The following is an 18044-nucleotide window of genomic DNA, read 5'->3' as shown; positions in this document are numbered from 1 at the left end:
GTGTGTGTGTGTGTGTGTGTGTGTGTGTGTGTGTGTGTGTCCCTGTGTGTCTGCTACAATGTCAGCCAAGATACTAACAGAGCTTTTATTCCAAGACTTGGTCCGCTGCCATCTCTTACCCCCCAAAGTCCGACCACAGAGGATGAATAAGTAAAAGGAGTAGCAGGACAGACGGAGACACGGAGAGGCCCCTTCTTCTTCTGCAAGGCGATACAGAGTTATGGACAGACGTGGGACGCATGCAGGGACACATAGACGTGATTCTGCAAAACGCTGGAGAAAAAATTGCCTCGAAGCGTGTAAATATATCCACGATCACCATAACGCATGCTCAAGAGACTGCCATTCCCCTGCCTCATCCCGCCGTCGCTGTAGCAACGCAAGTCTTTGAGGACATGGTGACGGCCAATCACAGGGGAGCGGCTGGAATGTGAAGAGACAGCACGCTGCAGATTACATGGATACAAAGAGGATATGAGATTGAGGAAGTTGCCCCGTTATGTGCAGCAATGAGCCACAGATTGGCCCCTCAGATCGCTGACATCTCTCTGCTTTAGCTACAAGTTGCTGTCGTGCACTTTTAGGATTCTCTATGCGCAGCCGGTCATGACCACGTTTCTTTCTCTCGTCGTCTTCCTCGCAAGTTATCTCTCACAGCTCTCTCTCTCTCTGTCTGTCTCTTTGTCTCTCTCTCTCTCTCTCTCTCTCTCTCTCTCTCTCTCTCTCTCTCTTCAGACAAAAGGCTCCATTGTATTTCCTGAGATGCTTTGGAGTCACGGGCACCAGCATGCTTGTGCACTGTCTTTGTTTGTGTGTCCCAGTTAGAGAACAGCTGTAACATTCAGCCATCACATGCCGCACAGCTGAGACCGACCGCCGCCGCCGTCTCTCGTCCGCGTCCTCCCTCCATCTTTGTCTCACTTTCCATCTCTCACAGACGACTCGGCCACAGGTTTCCCTCGGCCTGTTTCCTTTCTTCAATCAAAACTTCTCAGATTCTCCTCACACTCATGATCTCTCTCTTTTGCTTCGTTCTTCTCCCTTCCCACCTCGTCCTCTTTATCCAGACAGAGTGGGAGTAGAGGTCCCGGGCCAAACCCTTAACACATGGATTGAACTACATCTGAAGGATGGGGATCACATTGAAAACGTGATTCAGTCGGGGTTGGCCGATGGTTTCTATTTTCATATTGTCTAAACGAGTTTAAGATTTGATCGCCGGGGGGCGGCAGGAGTAAGAGGGGATGTGGGTGGGGGTTGGCAAAAGGAAACCACACAGCCTCTGTGCTGGCCAGGTAAACGATGCGAGCCAGGGAAGGACAATTGACAGAGCTTCGAAGGGATCAAACCTTTAAGCTTTCTGCAAACAACATAGTTAAAGTAACGAGAGCAAACGGTAAAGAAAAGACAGCAACCATTTCACAGCATCATGTCCCTTTTGACTGTAATATCTTATCCTTTATATTACAATCCATATCATATCTGTGACGATATAACTACTCTTACGTAACACAGAGCGACGTTCTGGTGAGCCGGCATGTGGAGAACAGAGGCGCTGGGTGTCAGATAGAAAAAAGAGACGGAGAACTGGTTTGTAGTGAAGTTAGTTTAAGATTCACTGGTGCTGATGTATGGGGCTCAGCGGGCGGACATATAGCTCCACCAGAAACCTCTCTAAATGCACAGTAGGGCTAATACTAGAGATTATTCTTATCTAACATCTGATAGCAAGTTAGTTCAAATCGCAATACCTAATATTGGCTTATTATCATCAATATACAGGCCTCCTTCCAGTGTGTGAATAAACTGTAGAGTACTATAGTTTCAACACGTTTGTGTTCACAGTCTGGATTCCTTTAACGTCTCCCCATCATAGAGGTGAGGGGGCAGGTCTTCTTTAAGTTATCACGTACCAGCTGCTCGTATACACGCAGACACCTGCTGCTGCTGCTCCACATTCAAATCACCTGAACTTGTCAGCGACAGGTGCTTATTACAATTTCCCATGAGGCAACACAACACAACAACAACAACCCTGGTGTAATAAATTTACTACTAATGCAAACAGCTGTGTTCTGCACATTAAGGGTTTTAAGAGAGTAGTGTGTGGTGCCCTCTTTATGTTCTCCATGCTTTGTAATTATATTGGTTATTAAATAAATAGCTACCCAGTACCAGTATTGCTACCCCGCTGGGCGGGGGCAATGCTTTTTTATCGACTTGATTTTTACACAAGAATATTCTTTCTTCTCCGATGAGTTATGTAACCTGAATTCATTTCTATTGGAACAGCGACCATCAATAAAGCTGAAGCGCACCGCACTACCAGAGATTCATGCTTGTAACCAAATGTTAAATAGACAACGTGGGCAATGCAACTGTTACTATTTTCACCTGAGAGACACACACACACACACACACACACATTTAGCAACAAGTGATGAGGAATTCCTCATCAGTCAACGCATTGTGTAAACCCTCCGTCTCTTGTCTCAGTAAGACACATTAGCAAACACCTGCACACACACACACACACACACACTACCTCTTTAGAAGATGTTGCAACCTGGCTGACAAGCAGACCCCCCTCCCCCCCTCACCCCGGGCCACTGATTTTTTGTTAAAAGCAAGCTCACCTCTAATGACCGGGTGGTCTCTCTATCTCTCTGTCTGTCTGTCAGTCAAACAACAAACAAAAGCTCCACCACTTATCACCTTGTCGGCATAAAGTCAGCTCTCATCCCTCTCGAAAAACAAACAAGTGTGCTGGCTGGCTGCCGGACTGGCGAAACAAAAATGCAGGAAGTGCTGGGTCACGTTTCAACTTGCTACTTTGGCCTCTAATGGCACACCTAGAAACTGTATGCAGGTGTCCCTAATGGTCAATAGGTCAGGGGAAAATACATTAAACATAATATTAGCCGGACAGGCCCCACCATATATTCTGATTCTGGTCTGTGTTACGACGATCACCAAAAAGAAACAAGTTTGATTCTAAATAACGGCTCCTTTAGTGATGATCGGTACAACTGCAATCAGCATGATAGTGTTTCCTTTTGTGTGTTTTCCCCATTTACTGAAATATGTTTAGCACAAACCTAAATTCTAGCACAGTAATTATTAAAGGAGGGTCCAGAGGCCACCAAGTGGGGTTTTTTTAGACTGGTGTGATGGGGGTGTCCAGAAGAAGAAGAAAAAAACATCTTCATCAAACATGTCTGATTACTGAAAGAGGTGGAGGTCAAAAGAGAGTGTTTAAGGATTGCTGAGGATAAGGTCATATTATTACAGACTATACACCTTGCCAGTCAAGCAAATAAACCACATGGTTAAAAATAAGAGTGTATTCAGGGTTTCATTATAATAATACAATTAATAGTAGTATCATAACCCGGATGTTGTGCGCTGGATGGTCCTGCGTTCTGATTGGCTAGCTCGTGTCCGAAGCTTTTACACAGCTAAATACGACTACTCCATGTCAGTTGATTTAAATTGAAGCACACGAAAATAACCATTCATCTATAAATAAACACAGTGGTAGCCCACTGGCCAGTAAAATTGTGTTTCTACCTCTGAGTTGTAGGTGCCGTCATCCTCCGCTCCCCGCGCCACGAGCGCACAGAGCCACAGCGCGAGGAAAGTCCGTCTCCAGAGCAACCAGACGCAGCTGTTCCGCGAGGTGGGAGCCATGGTCCGGGCGCGTGGGGTGGAATCAGTCGCCTTTCGTCGTGGTTCTATCTCGTCTTCAACGAGTTGTACTCGCAGTATTGGTAGTTGTAAGCGTTAAAAGCCCTAATAAAAATAACTATTGTAAAGTACTCCCTAGAAAGAATGTTACGATAAGTTTTCAACAGTGCGCGAGCGTCCAGGAAAAGAGCTCCATGCCAGTTTTACAGTGAGAGCCGCACTACAAACTGAGCTGAGTTCGCTCATGTGTGAGCCTCCAAGCGCGCACTGTCTCACTTTTCTTCACGTAGCCTACTGTTATCTAGCGGGTTACCCACTAGTGAATCAATTACTAACATGTTCGAATGTCGTGACAATGCCTGTTGGTGTGCAGTTAAAAGTCCACCCTGAGGAAGTTGCAAACTTTAGCCTAAAAGCAGCGACCAAATGATGAGCCCAAAGTTGACCGACTCCTTCGGCAGAAGCTTCGCGCAGTGTCGTTGCTGTAAGCGAACGCGGCTGTTTTAGCTCGCGACCTTTCTTGTAAAACAATATACATATATATATATGACTTGCCTTCTACGTCCAGCTTTCCCTTTCCCCAGAGGAAGCCGATACTTAGCTCTAGTTGCTATCTGTCATATCCCGGTTCAGTGGCTCCGTGTGTTGTCTCCCTACCGGAGCAGGGCGGACTGCGGCTCCGCAGCTCGTGGTGTTTCGGCACCTTTTACGAACGTTGGGATGCCAGCGTCAAGTGTGACGGTACGGCAACGAGGTGTCCCTGTCATGACCTTCACAATAAAAGGCAGAGTAGCCCGACTCTTCCTGGCGGACCTGATTGTAATGGAAATGAAAAACAGAATGAGGGGAAACTAATGCAGAACCCCCTCAAAAAAATACCGAACATGATATTTTCTCTTCTCAATTATTGTTTTATCAACATCACAGTTTAAAATGTTGAAAAGTTCGAGGGAGCTTATGGAACAGATATATTATTAGCTAAATGAATCACTGTGGTAATATTTGACACAGCCAGTCAGTGTGACTGCAAACCGCAGGCTTTTGTTTTATAGTTAAATAATTAAAAAATAAAAGTTTCTTCGCAGGTGTGATTACGTTTTGACTCTTATTTTGAAGGCAAATCGTTTCCGGCAATGTATTGTCTTTCGGTGTCCGACTTGATGGAGCTGACCAACTACAATGTGCTATCAACCGGACGGATGGAGGTGGAAGTGGGGATGGAGCAAAGAAAGAGCCCGAGGCGGACGTCAGCCCCCCCCCCCCCACACACACACACACAATGTCAATATCACAGGAAGTAGGCTACTGATGAGTCGTGAGATTTTAAACCACCATTATGTGTGATAAACTAATTGCAAACTCACTGTATATTAATCAATATGAGAATGTTGTTACTGTAAGTTTCATTCACTTTATGTTTGCAACGGCATCTTTCCTATGCCTGTTCTGCTCTTTGCGCAAATGTTGCTTTGAAATACTTATTAGAAATAATGTAGCCCTGCTTTCTTTAGAATTAATAATAATAATAATAACATTCCCGTGCAGTCCGCATGCGCCCAGGTGAGAAAGAAGCACCTGACATCGCTGCAGGGGGGTTAACAGGAGAGCAGAGAATGATCCCAGTTCCTCAGGCAGTCCCTGTCCTTTGCACCCTCTCTGAGACCGTGGAGAGACATGTCTACACAATGAGATCCCTATCAGGGGATCTGATCCAAGGCAAAAAGGAAGTAGCTATTTGTCAAATGGGCATCTAGAACTACAAATCGTATCCACAGCAGCTTATTGTTATTGAGTAAGGAGTCACACAAAAAAAAGATTAAAGAAGGCGAGCGAGAGGGTGATACATGATGGGTCCATGCGGTCTGAAGCCATCGGAATACCAGGAGATATACGTTTTGAAGTCATTCTTTTAGTACAGTTCACTGTGCACTGTTGCTTAGCAGGGAGGTCTGTCTGAAAGGGTTTACTTATCTTTGTGGCCTGGGGTCAATACACAGTCTCTCTAACACACACAGAGGTCTTTGCTAAGCCCCCCCTTAAGCTCTTCTCAATATTTGAGCCTCAGTTCATGTGGTGGATTACAGTGTTTCTCAGCGAGTGTTTTAAAAGTTTGTACAAATGAAAACAAAAAACTGACATTTCTCAAGCCATTCCACTTGGGATGGAGGAAAAAAGCAGCAGAACAAGCAAACATTTTGCCAAAAGTGCAGAGCGTGTGCTCCTTGGAAATCCCCATTGTATAATGTATGGCCTTTTTGCTGACGATACAAAAAAAAACTACATTAACTGACAAATAAAGAGTGTGTTTTAATCACCCAGGCTTTTCCAGTTAGTCACGAGGATCAGCACCTGCATGCGTGTGAGTCATATCGCTTCACTGGTCTCTTTGTATCCAGGTGAGCAGTGTATGATGCGTTTGTCTCAGGTAGGGATCAAACCCCCAGAGGCTAACATCAGTCAGCCCTCACATACCACGGATCTCAACTGTCTTGGCATCAACCAAGCAAACATGGGGAAATCCCCATCCTGATAGATTTTTGTAGCGTTTGTATTGCGTTGTTTTTCTATAAGCAAACATTGATATTTGTCTCCCAATAACCAGTAGCGTTCCAATAACTATCACCGTTGTATTTATTGCATGGATTACCTTTCAGTATTATGTTAGAGATATGCTGCAATCAGAAGGCTATATTTTCCTAAACTATTGTAAATTAATTCAGTAATGCAATACATAAATAAACATGCCTTTATTTACTCTACACTTGTGTTACAGCTACAGATAAATGCAACAGCGCTAGTCCACCCTGTCTTTTGCATTTGGCCACAAATTCCCATCCACATCACACCTTACGTTCTCCTTACATCCTCTCTTGTCCCCCCTTTTCTCACCCAGGGCACTGTGAGGAAAGTCTTCCACAGACGTCACACAAGAATGAAAAAAGGCACTCTCGTGTTGTATGGTACTATTTAAAGTTGTAATGTCTTGGAAGGTAGCAAATCACAGTCTATTTTACAATCATCTTGTGTTATGTCGTTGTCATTTTGTGTTATTAAAATGCTAAATGGACCGTAAATACATTACCTACAGTTTTGGTGGATGAGTTTGAGTGAGAAAACCATTCATGAAATTTGAAAGATGTGGTCAATGAAAAAGTTATTCACTGTTGTGTCGACTGCGTAAAAATGTTTGAAAAGTAAACGTAGAAGGCTAATGAGAAATGTGTGTAACCAGTTGCAATGTGCTCTTTCATGTTTCCTTTTGTTTTGTTCTATTCTTTTCTGATCAAGACTAGTCTAGTCTGTTTTGTCGGCACTATGCTGCACTGGCCACCTGGTAGAAAGGCCACCTGCATGCCCATCCAGTAAACTTGCTAATGGATAAAGCATAATGTGTAACACACACACATACACACACAGCCATGGAAAGCATGCACACCCCAATAAACACATTATGTCTCAAGAATTAAACAGGTGGCCTCAGGTTCCTATGATTACAATACCAGCTCCTAACACCAAACACCATCTCTTCCTCCTCAAGTGAAATGCTCCTGACAGCTATGAAGCTCCAAAGTGTTCAATATTCAATAAATCATTAAAAATTATGAAATGAATAATCATATGAATACATTGTGGAAAATACGTGAGCGCAACAAATGACCCGTGAAATAATTGTCTCCTTATTTGATGATAGCATCACTTTTTATTTCATCATATCACTTTTCATGATCTTTTAGCCAATCCCCCGCTCCTCAGCTAGCAAGCTCAGCAACTGCTAACAGAATTAACCAGTTAGCACGTGTTAGCTGGAGCAACGACAATGTCAAAGTCATTTTGACTCAATAAGCTGCTGTTGTAATTAAACACAGTACACACACAGAGACATGGAAGCTGACATATTTTATAAACCACACATGGCTGATTTAGAATAGCTTTAGCATATTTGGTGCGCTCGCTAACAGGAGCTAACTGGCTACATTTGGTAGCAGTTCCGTCCAAGCCTTCAGGAAAAGAGGCAGATGGAACTGATTGGCTGAAAGGTGTGACAGTGGTGACAACACTGTCATGAGAGGTGACGTTGTGAGAAATATCATTATTAAAAGTGGTGTTATGAAAATGAGACTTGACATGTGGTGTGTTATCGGGGGGAAATGGCTGAATGAAACAAACTTTTGAAAGAATGCATTGGGAAATGGAAATGTCTACAATGAAATAATGAATACATCAATGAATCATGAAATATTTGATAGTAATGAATTGAGTATTAATGATGGATGATCAGTAATTGTTCATTCATTGATATATCTTTTACACAATTTAGTCATATAATTATTCTTTTTTGATTTAGTAAATTTTGAATATATAATTTTGGGATTCCACAAGTGAGTTTCTATTCTAAATGGTGCAAATAAAAGGTTAATGCATGCTTTTGGGTTTTTCATATGCTCCATTGAATGTCACATACGAGAGATAGAAAGTATGGGAATGACAGCATGACTGGACATGCAGATGCAGGTTTTCATTTGAAATGCTAACTTCTCGATCACGCTGTCAGGAAAGACTCTATTTAAATATTTGTTCAAGTTATACATGTTTTGCACTTCGCAACATATACAAATTGGAGGATTTAATGCTTGGTTCCAACTCTCAACGCCTCGTTTGACTTGTTTCTTGATGTGCTACTCCCCTCTTCTGGTGGGAGTAGGGATATACAACCACAAACTAAGTGAAGTGCAGCATACAGTATATTAACCAATCAACTGCTATGTTCACGTTAAACCAGCTTCTAAAAAGTTAGTGCTTGATGTGTATACAGAGAGTAAGTGCAGTGTTTAAGGCCCATATTCATTGGTGACAGTGTTAACATACACAAGGAAATGTTCTCAATAGTGAAAGATATCTGTTTGTATTGTCATATGAGCAGGCTTGATAGAGTTAATGCAGGTACTGTGTGATGGACAAAGAGAACAGACAATAAGAGATGCTGAAATTGACATATAAAGTGTCAATAAAGTTGTATTTTGGAAAGAGTTCCACTGAGCAGAACTGATGCCCCACTGTGTTTAATTCCTCCGTAATTATATTCGGGTTAGTACTGGGTATACACGCCAGAATCGCTGAGCAATTTACATAACAGACAGAAGCAAGCAACACAATAGATGTTTTTAGCTTTCTGACTGCTGCTGCTTCCTCTTTTTATTTCAATGTCATTTACATGTTTTGTTTTTTCGACACTTCCCATGAAGCTCTATGACTTCAGCAGGTTTCCTCACTTGCTTTTGTGCTGTTGTCACATCAGCTGTACTCTGCGTCTTCAGACAAAATTATTTGTACACTCAGCAACATAAAAAAGGTAGGCTATGTTTAGATTTGCTATCTATTTGATGCTGATATTAGGCCTAAGTAATATGTATCGGTTACTTAACTAACTGTATTGAAATTAATGTAAACATACTTGTTGTAGTAACAGTTAAGATCAATGAATATGGTGGAAGATTGTGTTTTCCTCTGTGTCTGTGTGTAAGGCTTAAATACATGACATGATGTTCATTTTCTGACCATACATATATGACATATGTCTGTTTTTTTTCTCTAAATGAATCCTCTTCACAGGATGGAGTGGTGGCTCCTCTGTTGGCTGGTCCTGTTCACATCGGGTCACAAACACGATTCAGGTCGCAGTGCCGAACGCGATTCAGGTCGCAGTGCCGAAGGCGATTCAGGTCGCAGTGCCGAAGGCGATTCAGGTCGCAGTGCCAAAGACGATTCAGATCACAGTGCCGAACGCAATTCAGGTCGCAGTGCCGAAGGCGATTCAGGTCGCAGTGCCAAAGACGATTCAGATCACAGTGCCGAACGCAATTCAGGTCGCAGTGCCAAAGGCAATTCAGGTCGCAGTGCCGAAGACGATTCAGATCACAGTGCCGAACGCAATTCAGGTCGCAGTGCCAAAGGCGATTCAGGTCGCAGTGCCGAAGGCGATTCAGGTCGCAGTGCCGAAGGCGATTCAGGTCGCAGTGCCGAAGGCGATTCAGATCGCAGTGCCGAAGGCGATTCAGGTCGCAGTGCCAAAGGCGATTCAGGTCGCAGTGCCAAAGGCGATTCAGGTCGCTGTGCCAAAGGCGATTCAGGTCGCAGTGCCGAAGGCGATTCAGGTCGCTGTGCCGAAGGTGATTCAGGTCATTGTGGCAAACGAGGTTCAAGACGAGGTGAGATATTACAATATATGTTTTTTTATTAAATATACTATTTGTGTATATCTTGAATTTTAATAAATTATTTGTTTACTCTACAGGTGTTAAGAACTCCAAAATTTGTTTGGAAGAAACAAACAACATTCTTAAAAATGGAAACCCCAGGGACGCTATCAAGTAAACATTTTAATGGTGTAGAAAAGAATGCATGTTATATCTGTTTGTTCTTGTTTGTGTGAGCATCTGTGTTTGTTTCAGTATTTCACCAGATTTGTACATGGGTGGAAGAAACGGGGCAATATGAAGAATTTGCAAAGGGTTTGGGTTAAGGCATGCAGTGGTTCAGAATTAATTATTTGGTTTAAGGAAAAGAGTGATAAATGAGAATGTTGTACATGTTTGTAATTTCCTGTCCTTTTCCACAAGAGCCATGGAGAACCTAGAACAGGTTCTAAAGGAAACAGAGGTGAATGGTACTCCAGCCTTCACCCAGAGCCGTTATTTGGTCCTCCTGCACAAACCCAATGGCCCCTTCAAAGGCCTTGAAATACATGCTAGTGACACAGAGGTAAGGATGCAAGTAGCATAGCCCTAGGGATGGCAATATCCAGACTGAAATATCTCCCTCAGTAAACACTGTAAACATGAGTTTATGGTCTCAATCGCTAGTTTCAAGTCTTCTTCAATACAGCATGATGTTCATTTAGTAAATTATGGTCCATTTAGAGTCAAACAGAGTCAGACCATAAAGCAGAGTATGCTTGAGGGCGGGGCTACAGTGTTATTGACAGGTCGCTACCACAGCGTTTTATTTGTAACCTTTTTGGTTGCTCAAAATGTCTTGTTTAGCATTCTGTGATACTTAACTCCCCCCTCTCATGTCACTTCTGGTTGCAAAAAAACAAGATGGCGGCGGCCAAAATGCAAAACTGGAGGCTTTAAAATGGCAGTGCACTAATATGCAACTAATATGCTACGTTACGGTGTCTCCGTCCACTTCTTATACACAGGGCAATGCAACTTCTTATCTTATTTTTTACGGTGTTGAGTATGTCAATGTGTTCTCATTGACAATCACTAATACTCGTTGTAAATCAATGACTAATTATTATCAGGATCCATTTAAAATGTTTGCAATCAGTAGTGAGTTACCCTTCCAGGAGAAAGACATTATGTTATGCGGTGTGCTTTTTTTCATGATAATTACAAGACCCCTCAAATGCTCTCCTCTGCGTCAATCCCCCCACAGGAAGGTCATGGGTCAGTGTCAGCCTCACAAACCCAGATTGGTAGTGAGCATGTATACTGCGTTGAGCCAGCATTGTTTGAAAATGTAAAGTCTGTCCCTGCTGGTGCGATAAGGTACCAATGTATATGTGGGAGTTACATTGTTCTGTTACAAGTATTATCATGGAGGGTTTCCCTGTTTTTGTTTCTGTGCCTCTGATATAGATAATGGCAGACAGGGCTGTCAACAACAGCAAAGTGAGGGTCCGACTGCCGAAAGAGTTGGATGCCGGATCAAATAACACCATTGTGTTCTGCATGCTTACCTGGTCTGAAGCAAACGAGGTCAGAGACTAGACTTTATAGGAGACAATCTGGGGATATAATCATTTTGTATTGTGTTTACATTGTACATTTAAATTAAAGGACCACTCCTGATTCTGCATGTTTCAGCCCAATTAAGATTATTGGTCTAATGAATAAAGCTCAGTGCAGGGCAACACTTATTAAGTGAAAACCAAGGGACCCAAATTATCCATAAGTCTTTGCACAGCTACTCCCTTGGTTCAACTTTGACCTGCAGTTCATGCCATACTTGTGAGTGCCTGCAGTTCTGGAGTACAGTGGAAACTTAAAGTGAACATTTCATGCATGTCCATCATTGTTATCATGCTCATATTAAGAAATAGTTGATTATTGGGTTTTATTGGGATTTATTAAGAAGCAGCCCAATCTCTTGTTTAAGTTAGATAACACACAACGTATATTGAGCTATTGAGTAAAATTATGTTATCATAACAAATTGCAAAAATGGCTAGAAGTATTTTAATACTAGACTCAGGTTGTGAAGACATATCTTTTTGTATACATGTCATATAACGGCCCATTTTTGCTGCATTCGAGGCAGCCATTGGTACTCCGTTAAAAAACAATTTACAGAGACTGCAGGTAATCACCTTGTTGTCCTGACATTTTTGGAAAAAATAAATTCCTATAGCACCTTTAGGAATACGTTTTGTTGCCATTACGAGCTGAGTGATTCAGGAAGTGGAGTGGGTGTGCCTCATAGAGGGGTGAACACGGTTTGGGATTAGTTGATAAAAAGAGGAACACTTGCTACAACGTTGCAAAACGTCCTTCATGGCCGCTATGTGTTCAATGTTGAGACCCCCAGCAACTCATTTTAACTGCAGGAGGACAAACTGTGTCAAGTTAAGTGAGATGAATACGGCACAGGTTCGTTCTGATAAGATGACCAGCATTGCTGTATTTCAATAATTACATTTTTTCAAATCGTACTAAGCTAGTAAAGCTACTACAACAACTCTACATTACATTTCTGGGAACATTTGCTGTTCGATGTTCAGCCTGGTTTTAATTGTTGCTTCTTTGGGCCAAATTTAGATAATATGGCATTAAGAGAGGGCACCTAGAGCTGCTTTTAAATATAACTGGAAAACATGTTGTAGTGATGAACTACAGGTGTGGCTTTCAAAAAAGTCTGATAAACACACTGGCAGAAATCCTACACAAAAAGAGGAAGAGATGTGCATTCCTGACAAAATACAATATCCTCAAATGACAGCAAATCACATGAAGGTAATGAACGACCGTCACTTTTTTTTTTTTCTGAAGTAGAAGTAGTTGCGCTTTTGCTCTTCACTATTGCCCTCTGCAGTAACATGCAAACCATAATTGGTTTTAGTAAGCTTTGAGGAAGCAAAGTCTGTACACCGATACTGATAGACTGATAATACCAAGCAGCAAGAGGATTCAGTAGAGTGATCACATTTGAATTGTCTTGTATAAACTAACTGAGTGACTGTATGTTGACCATGTAGACCGCATTGGGAGGTGTATTATATGAGAACAGACTGGTTGGCCTGAGTGTGCAGGGCAAGAATGTGTCAGGACTGCAGGAGCGTGTCACCATCACAGTGAATCTTCATGTAAATGTAACTACAACTTCCTTCCATTTGTATCTTCAGCCCAACAAAAGTAAAACATTTGAACATACGGACAACGTAAACCCTAATGTAAAGCTAGTATATTGTTGTGTCACAGGATACCCAAGAGCCCAGATGTGTGTTCTTGGACGTTTCAACAGAGAGTGAGTACGAATAAATTTGTTTTTTTGTTATGAGGTTTATGAGTTGTATTCATTGCGGCCGGTTGGGTACTCACGCATGTTATCCAAATGCGTCTGGATTATGTGCATAATGGATCTGTCGGTATGTTGTTGTTTTATCGTCAGGATTTAGCAGCGATGGCTGCGAAACCCAGTGGAAGCGGGGTCAGAGCATCGTCACCTGCTGCTGTGATCACCTCACATACTTCGGCATGCTCATGGTAGGCTGGACCTTCTTTGCCTTACGAGGAACAATTGCATAGAGACAACCAAGTTAATTGAGACTGCATATTCACAGCACAGCAGCGAACAACTGGGCCATGAATCCATGAAATCTTTTAAAAGCAGGTGTAGCTGTGAGAAGCACTACATACAGTGGAAAGCCTTTTAGCACGGCCTCCCCGACTACATGGCCACCACGGCTTGCCGAACATTTCCCTCAAAGTTACATTGAAGTGAATCTTGACACTCGGCATTGCTGCCTGTTTTAGAGTCATTCTTGACGCTACCGCTAATTGGCACAAAAGTTACAAAAAACAAACAAATCAAACTCTTTAACTAAAAATGGCGAGCGCACGAGGTACAGATACAAGTCAAATAAGTTATTATCAGCAAAGTGTCCTGATATATTGACATATCTCATGCAGAAGTAGTCTTTATGCACAAGTTTTTTTTTACAATTCTATTCGTTAGAATTAGATTATAGATATTTTATTATCATTGATTCATTAACACAATGATGAAATAACACAAGGTGCTGTTAATAAAGCTGAGAGTAATTTCCTTTGTAACAATGTAACTTCATTTATAAATTTATCATACTGTATGAAAATCCTAATCTTCTCTATCAAATAAAGGTAATGAAGTAAAAAGAGAAAATGTCCCGTGCCTTCCCTCCTCAGGTGTCTTCTCCTGACCTCCCACCTGAACACCAGGAGATTCTGACATACATCACTCTGATTGGCTGCAGTCTGTCTCTTTTTGCCCTGGTCATCACCGTTCTGCTCTTCATCACAAATAGGTAATTTATTCTCCTCAGATTTACCTTCAATCTATCCTCTCACGTATTGTTGAGAACAGCAGCGTCCTGTTCTGTCCTTGCTCCCTTCACTTGCTCTCTTCTTCTGCCCTTGTTTGACTTTTTCTTGCTGTACTGCCTTAATGCCTCTCTCCATGTTTTGCCTGATTTGTTTCCTCTCTTCTTTCTATTAGTTTAAAATGCAACGTGCTTTGCCTTTGCTATCATCACATTCGGTCTCGCCTTAAGTGAAATCTGCACATGATTTAACACTCACAATGGATCGATTCTCCTCTGTCTGACAGAAAGGTCAGAGCAGATGTCTCCATGAAGGTCCACATCAACCTGGCCATTGCCCTGATTTTCCTCAACCTGCACCTCCTCCCCAGCCAGTGGGTGGCAACGCTGTCCTCCACCGGGTTTTGCCTCTACATGGCTCTCTCTCTTCACTACTTCTTGCTGGCCACTTTCAGCTGGATGGCCCTGGAGGGGTTCCACCTGTACCTTCTCCTCGTCCGAGTCTTCAACATCTACATCAGGAGATACCTGCTCAAACTCAGCGTGCTGGGATGGGGTGAGTGGAGTCACCAAGGCCAGTCAACAAATGCAGCAGTGGTGGAAGAAGTACTCACATCTTGTGCTTAAGTAGAAGTAGCAATACCACATTGCAGAAATACTTGGTTACAGTTAAAAGTCCTGCATTTTGCTTAAATAAAAGTAAATTTACTATTAAAAGTAATAGCATCAAAATGTACTTAAAGTACCAAAGGTAAGAGTACTTATTATGCAGAATGGCTTATTTCAGAATTAATAAAGATGGCAGCTAAGCTAGCAGTATATATAGTAAAAAAAAATAAAAAATTATATATATATATATATATATGGCTTAGCTGCCATCTTTATCCATAGTAATACATCAAAATGTATTTGTTGATTATGTTTTGTCTCAAGAATCTGAATCTGCAAACTAACTAAAGTTATCAAATAAATATAAAAGTGGAGTAAAACGTAAAATACTTGCCTCTCAAATGGAATAGAAGTATAGAGTAGCATGAAATGCAAACACTCAAGTAAAGTATAAGTACTTCAAGATTGTACTAAAGTACAGTACTTATTGAGTAATTATACTTAGTTACTTTCCATCCCTGCCCCTTCAGTGAAGGCCTCGTTGCCTGGATTCATCCTTGTGTTTCAGGGGTCCCTGCAGTCATCGTGTCCGTGGTGGTCGCCATCGACAGAGGCTTCTATGGACGCGTCTCTCTGGACTCGTCTAACCCCAACAGCACCGAAGTGTAAGGGAAAAGCAGGAAATACATTTGCAAGCATGTACAATCTAGACTAATAATTAACAGACATTTATTAGGTGTTTTGCATGTGCATCGGCCATCCTGTGTATTTCAGTGTATTTGGGAAATGGTGCACAAACCGCATTCACAATAACAGCTGATGTTATAAATGAAAGGGAGGAACAGCTGTACTGATATACTCTGTGTGACGAACAGAAAATAATCTATTGGCTTAAGTACATATTTACTTACATATTGTTGAATCTTTAGTCACCTGAATTGACGTATTTATTACAGAACTCCTGTTGGATTTCTTTAGCGTACGAGATAAAATCCTTGTCGTGCCCTCTGTCTCTTTGTAGATGCTATATAGTCAACACCACGGTGAAGATGGTGACTACAGTGGGAGCGTTTGGCCTGGTGTTCGTCTTCAACATGATCATGTTGGTGGTGACAGTCAGACACATCGTGGGATTCCGCCAGAGCGGAGAGGTTCGAGTCAATCTGCACTCTTTGCATTCAAATATTGTCCGTGTATTCACTTATTAAGAGCCATAGAGCTCCATTGTTGTCCAACGGGTTGGAAAGTATTCATAGGCAGACTTACACGCTGTTTGTTTTGGTCTTCTCGTGGGATTTGTAGACAACAAGGAAAATGTAGAACATCATCGGTCTTATTCTTTATCTTTTATTCATACATTTGATTAAAACTCATTCCAGTCCACGCCGTCTCCACCCAGCCGTATAAGTGAACTACTGCCTCTCGTAGGAAGCACTCAAAATGGTGATGACGCAATACGACTCCCGAGAGCAAAGCTTTTTAAATAAACTGAAGAAGATCAAATCTGCCTCCATTCAGGAGGAGTTTTCTACACTCGTGTTGTTGCCACAATACCAGACAACAACATACATGTCACAGTCTCTAACTTAGTAGTTTCTGAACGTCTATGACCTGCTAATGTGTCAATTTTTACACAATATTTCTGCATGTCAGTTTGGGCAGAGCGACGGTAACAGAGCCAAGCGAGGCGCCTGTACCCTGCTGGGAGTCACCACTCTGCTTGGCATCACCTGGGGCCTGGTCTTCTTCTCGTTTGGCTACCTAACCACTCCGGGCCTCTACCTCTTCTGCATCCTGAACCCACTGCAAGGTCTGCACAGCCTGCTTCCTTTTGTTCAGCTGTATGCTATATGGTCATGATGCTATACTGTAAAAATGAGAGAAAGGCTTATTGGCTGCATATTTCAGTGACACTTCTTGTTTATGCGGAGTTGATCCTCTGGGTTCAGCACAACAACAGTGTAGAAAGCTGAACATTGCTTTATAGTCTTTATAATACATATATTTTTTTCACTTGATGAACTTCGCACAAAGATGTTTACATCAAAAACCTAATGACAGTATAAATAATATTTTCCACTCTCACTGATTCAAATCGTTTTGCCAACTTCAGTCCTGATCATAGCGACATTAGATGAATCCATTTTTAGAATTGTAACCCTTTAAAGGCCAGTTTGCGTGTATAATAGCGCTGTTGTTATGAAAAATTAAATTATTTTCTCAAGATTAAATGCTATGGGGATTTTTTTTTCACATTGATTTTGATGCATTTGTCTGTCAGATTAAACAATAAATTGATTTTTTTTAAGCTCCCACTGGTTATCTTAGTAGGCAAAAATGTCAAATGTCCCCCTCCTAAAACTGCCATAAAAATACGATGTTAATATTATTTTCCACTTTCACTGAGTTAAATCTTTTAACCAACATCAGTCCTGATCATGACTACAACATATGGATTCATTTAATTAACACTTTAAACGCCAGTTTGTTTACACAATTGCACTGTTGTGAAAAAAAAAAAGAAACAGCATTTTCTAAATGCAAGGTTTTTTTTCCCACAGTCTGGGATATGTCAATGATTAACCAAAAAATGTATTTTGATGGATAGGAAATAGGAAACCAGGAGAATAGCATACACCCCACAGGGCGAACATGAGAAAATCTGGTGGAAAATAGTAAAAACTATGAAAAATTGTGGTTTTAAAGGGTTTCAATGGCGACATCTTTTTTTTAAAAGCCACGAATTTCCCCAGAGAGGCACAAGGGTTAAAAGAAGGAGCTGCAATGGTTTGTTTATGCCAGACCATACAGGACACCTTGTCAATGTGTAATGGAAACACAAATTTGTTCAGCGCATGGAAAGCTTCCCAATAAATGGTCAAAGTCTCTGCATTTTCAACATAACAGGATTTTTATTCCTCTTACAATCAGCAGTATTTGCATGATCCTGTAGACTCTAACACTTCTCTTGTCACTCCTTTGACTCAGGTTTCTTCATCTTCCTGTGGTTTGTGATGTCTTTGAGAAAGACCGGAAAACCAACGACTTACACCACTAGTGTAACACCCAGCACCAACAGCTGAGCCTCAACTCATCACACCCAGACGTTTTTTCTCTTCGTGTGTGTGTGTGTGTGTGTGTGTGTGTGTGTGTGTGTGTGTGTGTG

At 41.7% G+C, this 18044-nt stretch overlaps 2 protein-coding genes across 4 annotated transcripts in view; one reads left to right on the top strand and one right to left on the bottom strand.

Annotated features, from left to right (window-relative positions):
- Positions 1–4345, bottom strand: part of mmp15b (matrix metallopeptidase 15b) — a 35666-nt gene extending 31321 nt beyond the window's left edge. Inside the window, exon 1 of the mRNA XM_031846251.1 lies at positions 3571–4345. Within this exon, the coding sequence (XP_031702111.1) occupies positions 3571–3690 (120 nt within the window). The 5' untranslated portion in view covers positions 3691–4345. The remainder of the gene's footprint in view (positions 1–3570) is intronic.
- Positions 4346–8967: 4622 nt separating this feature from the next.
- Positions 8968–18030, top strand: LOC116383123 (adhesion G protein-coupled receptor G3-like). 3 transcript variants are annotated; one of them, XM_031846702.1, is made up of 14 exons: positions 8968–9037; positions 9298–9893; positions 9980–10055; positions 10305–10446; positions 11331–11450; positions 12947–13060; positions 13170–13215; positions 13360–13454; positions 14136–14254; positions 14557–14825; positions 15447–15543; positions 15900–16029; positions 16532–16688; positions 17867–18030. In XM_031846702.1, exons 2-14 carry the CDS (start codon positions 9299–9301, stop codon positions 17959–17961), a joined length of 2055 nt encoding a protein of 684 aa, XP_031702562.1. In that variant the 5' UTR covers positions 8968–9037; position 9298; the 3' UTR covers positions 17962–18030. The 3 variants fall into 3 exon arrangements, with proteins under 3 accessions (XP_031702562.1, XP_031702561.1, XP_031702563.1); XM_031846701.1 differs by lacking the exon at positions 8968–9037 and having other exon boundaries at positions 9202–9893; XM_031846703.1 differs by lacking the exons at positions 8968–9037; positions 12947–13060 and having other exon boundaries at positions 9202–9893.
- Positions 18031–18044: the final 14 nt, after the last annotated feature.

This window comes from Anarrhichthys ocellatus, unplaced genomic scaffold (genome assembly GCF_004355925.1).
Source record: "Anarrhichthys ocellatus isolate YVR2014 unplaced genomic scaffold, GSC_Weel_1.0 scaffold6, whole genome shotgun sequence".
In the NCBI taxonomy this organism is placed as follows: Eukaryota; Metazoa; Chordata; class Actinopteri; order Perciformes; family Anarhichadidae; genus Anarrhichthys; species Anarrhichthys ocellatus.
The sequence above is the reverse complement of the archived record's forward strand: the minus strand, read 5'-3'. Positions and strand labels throughout refer to the sequence as shown.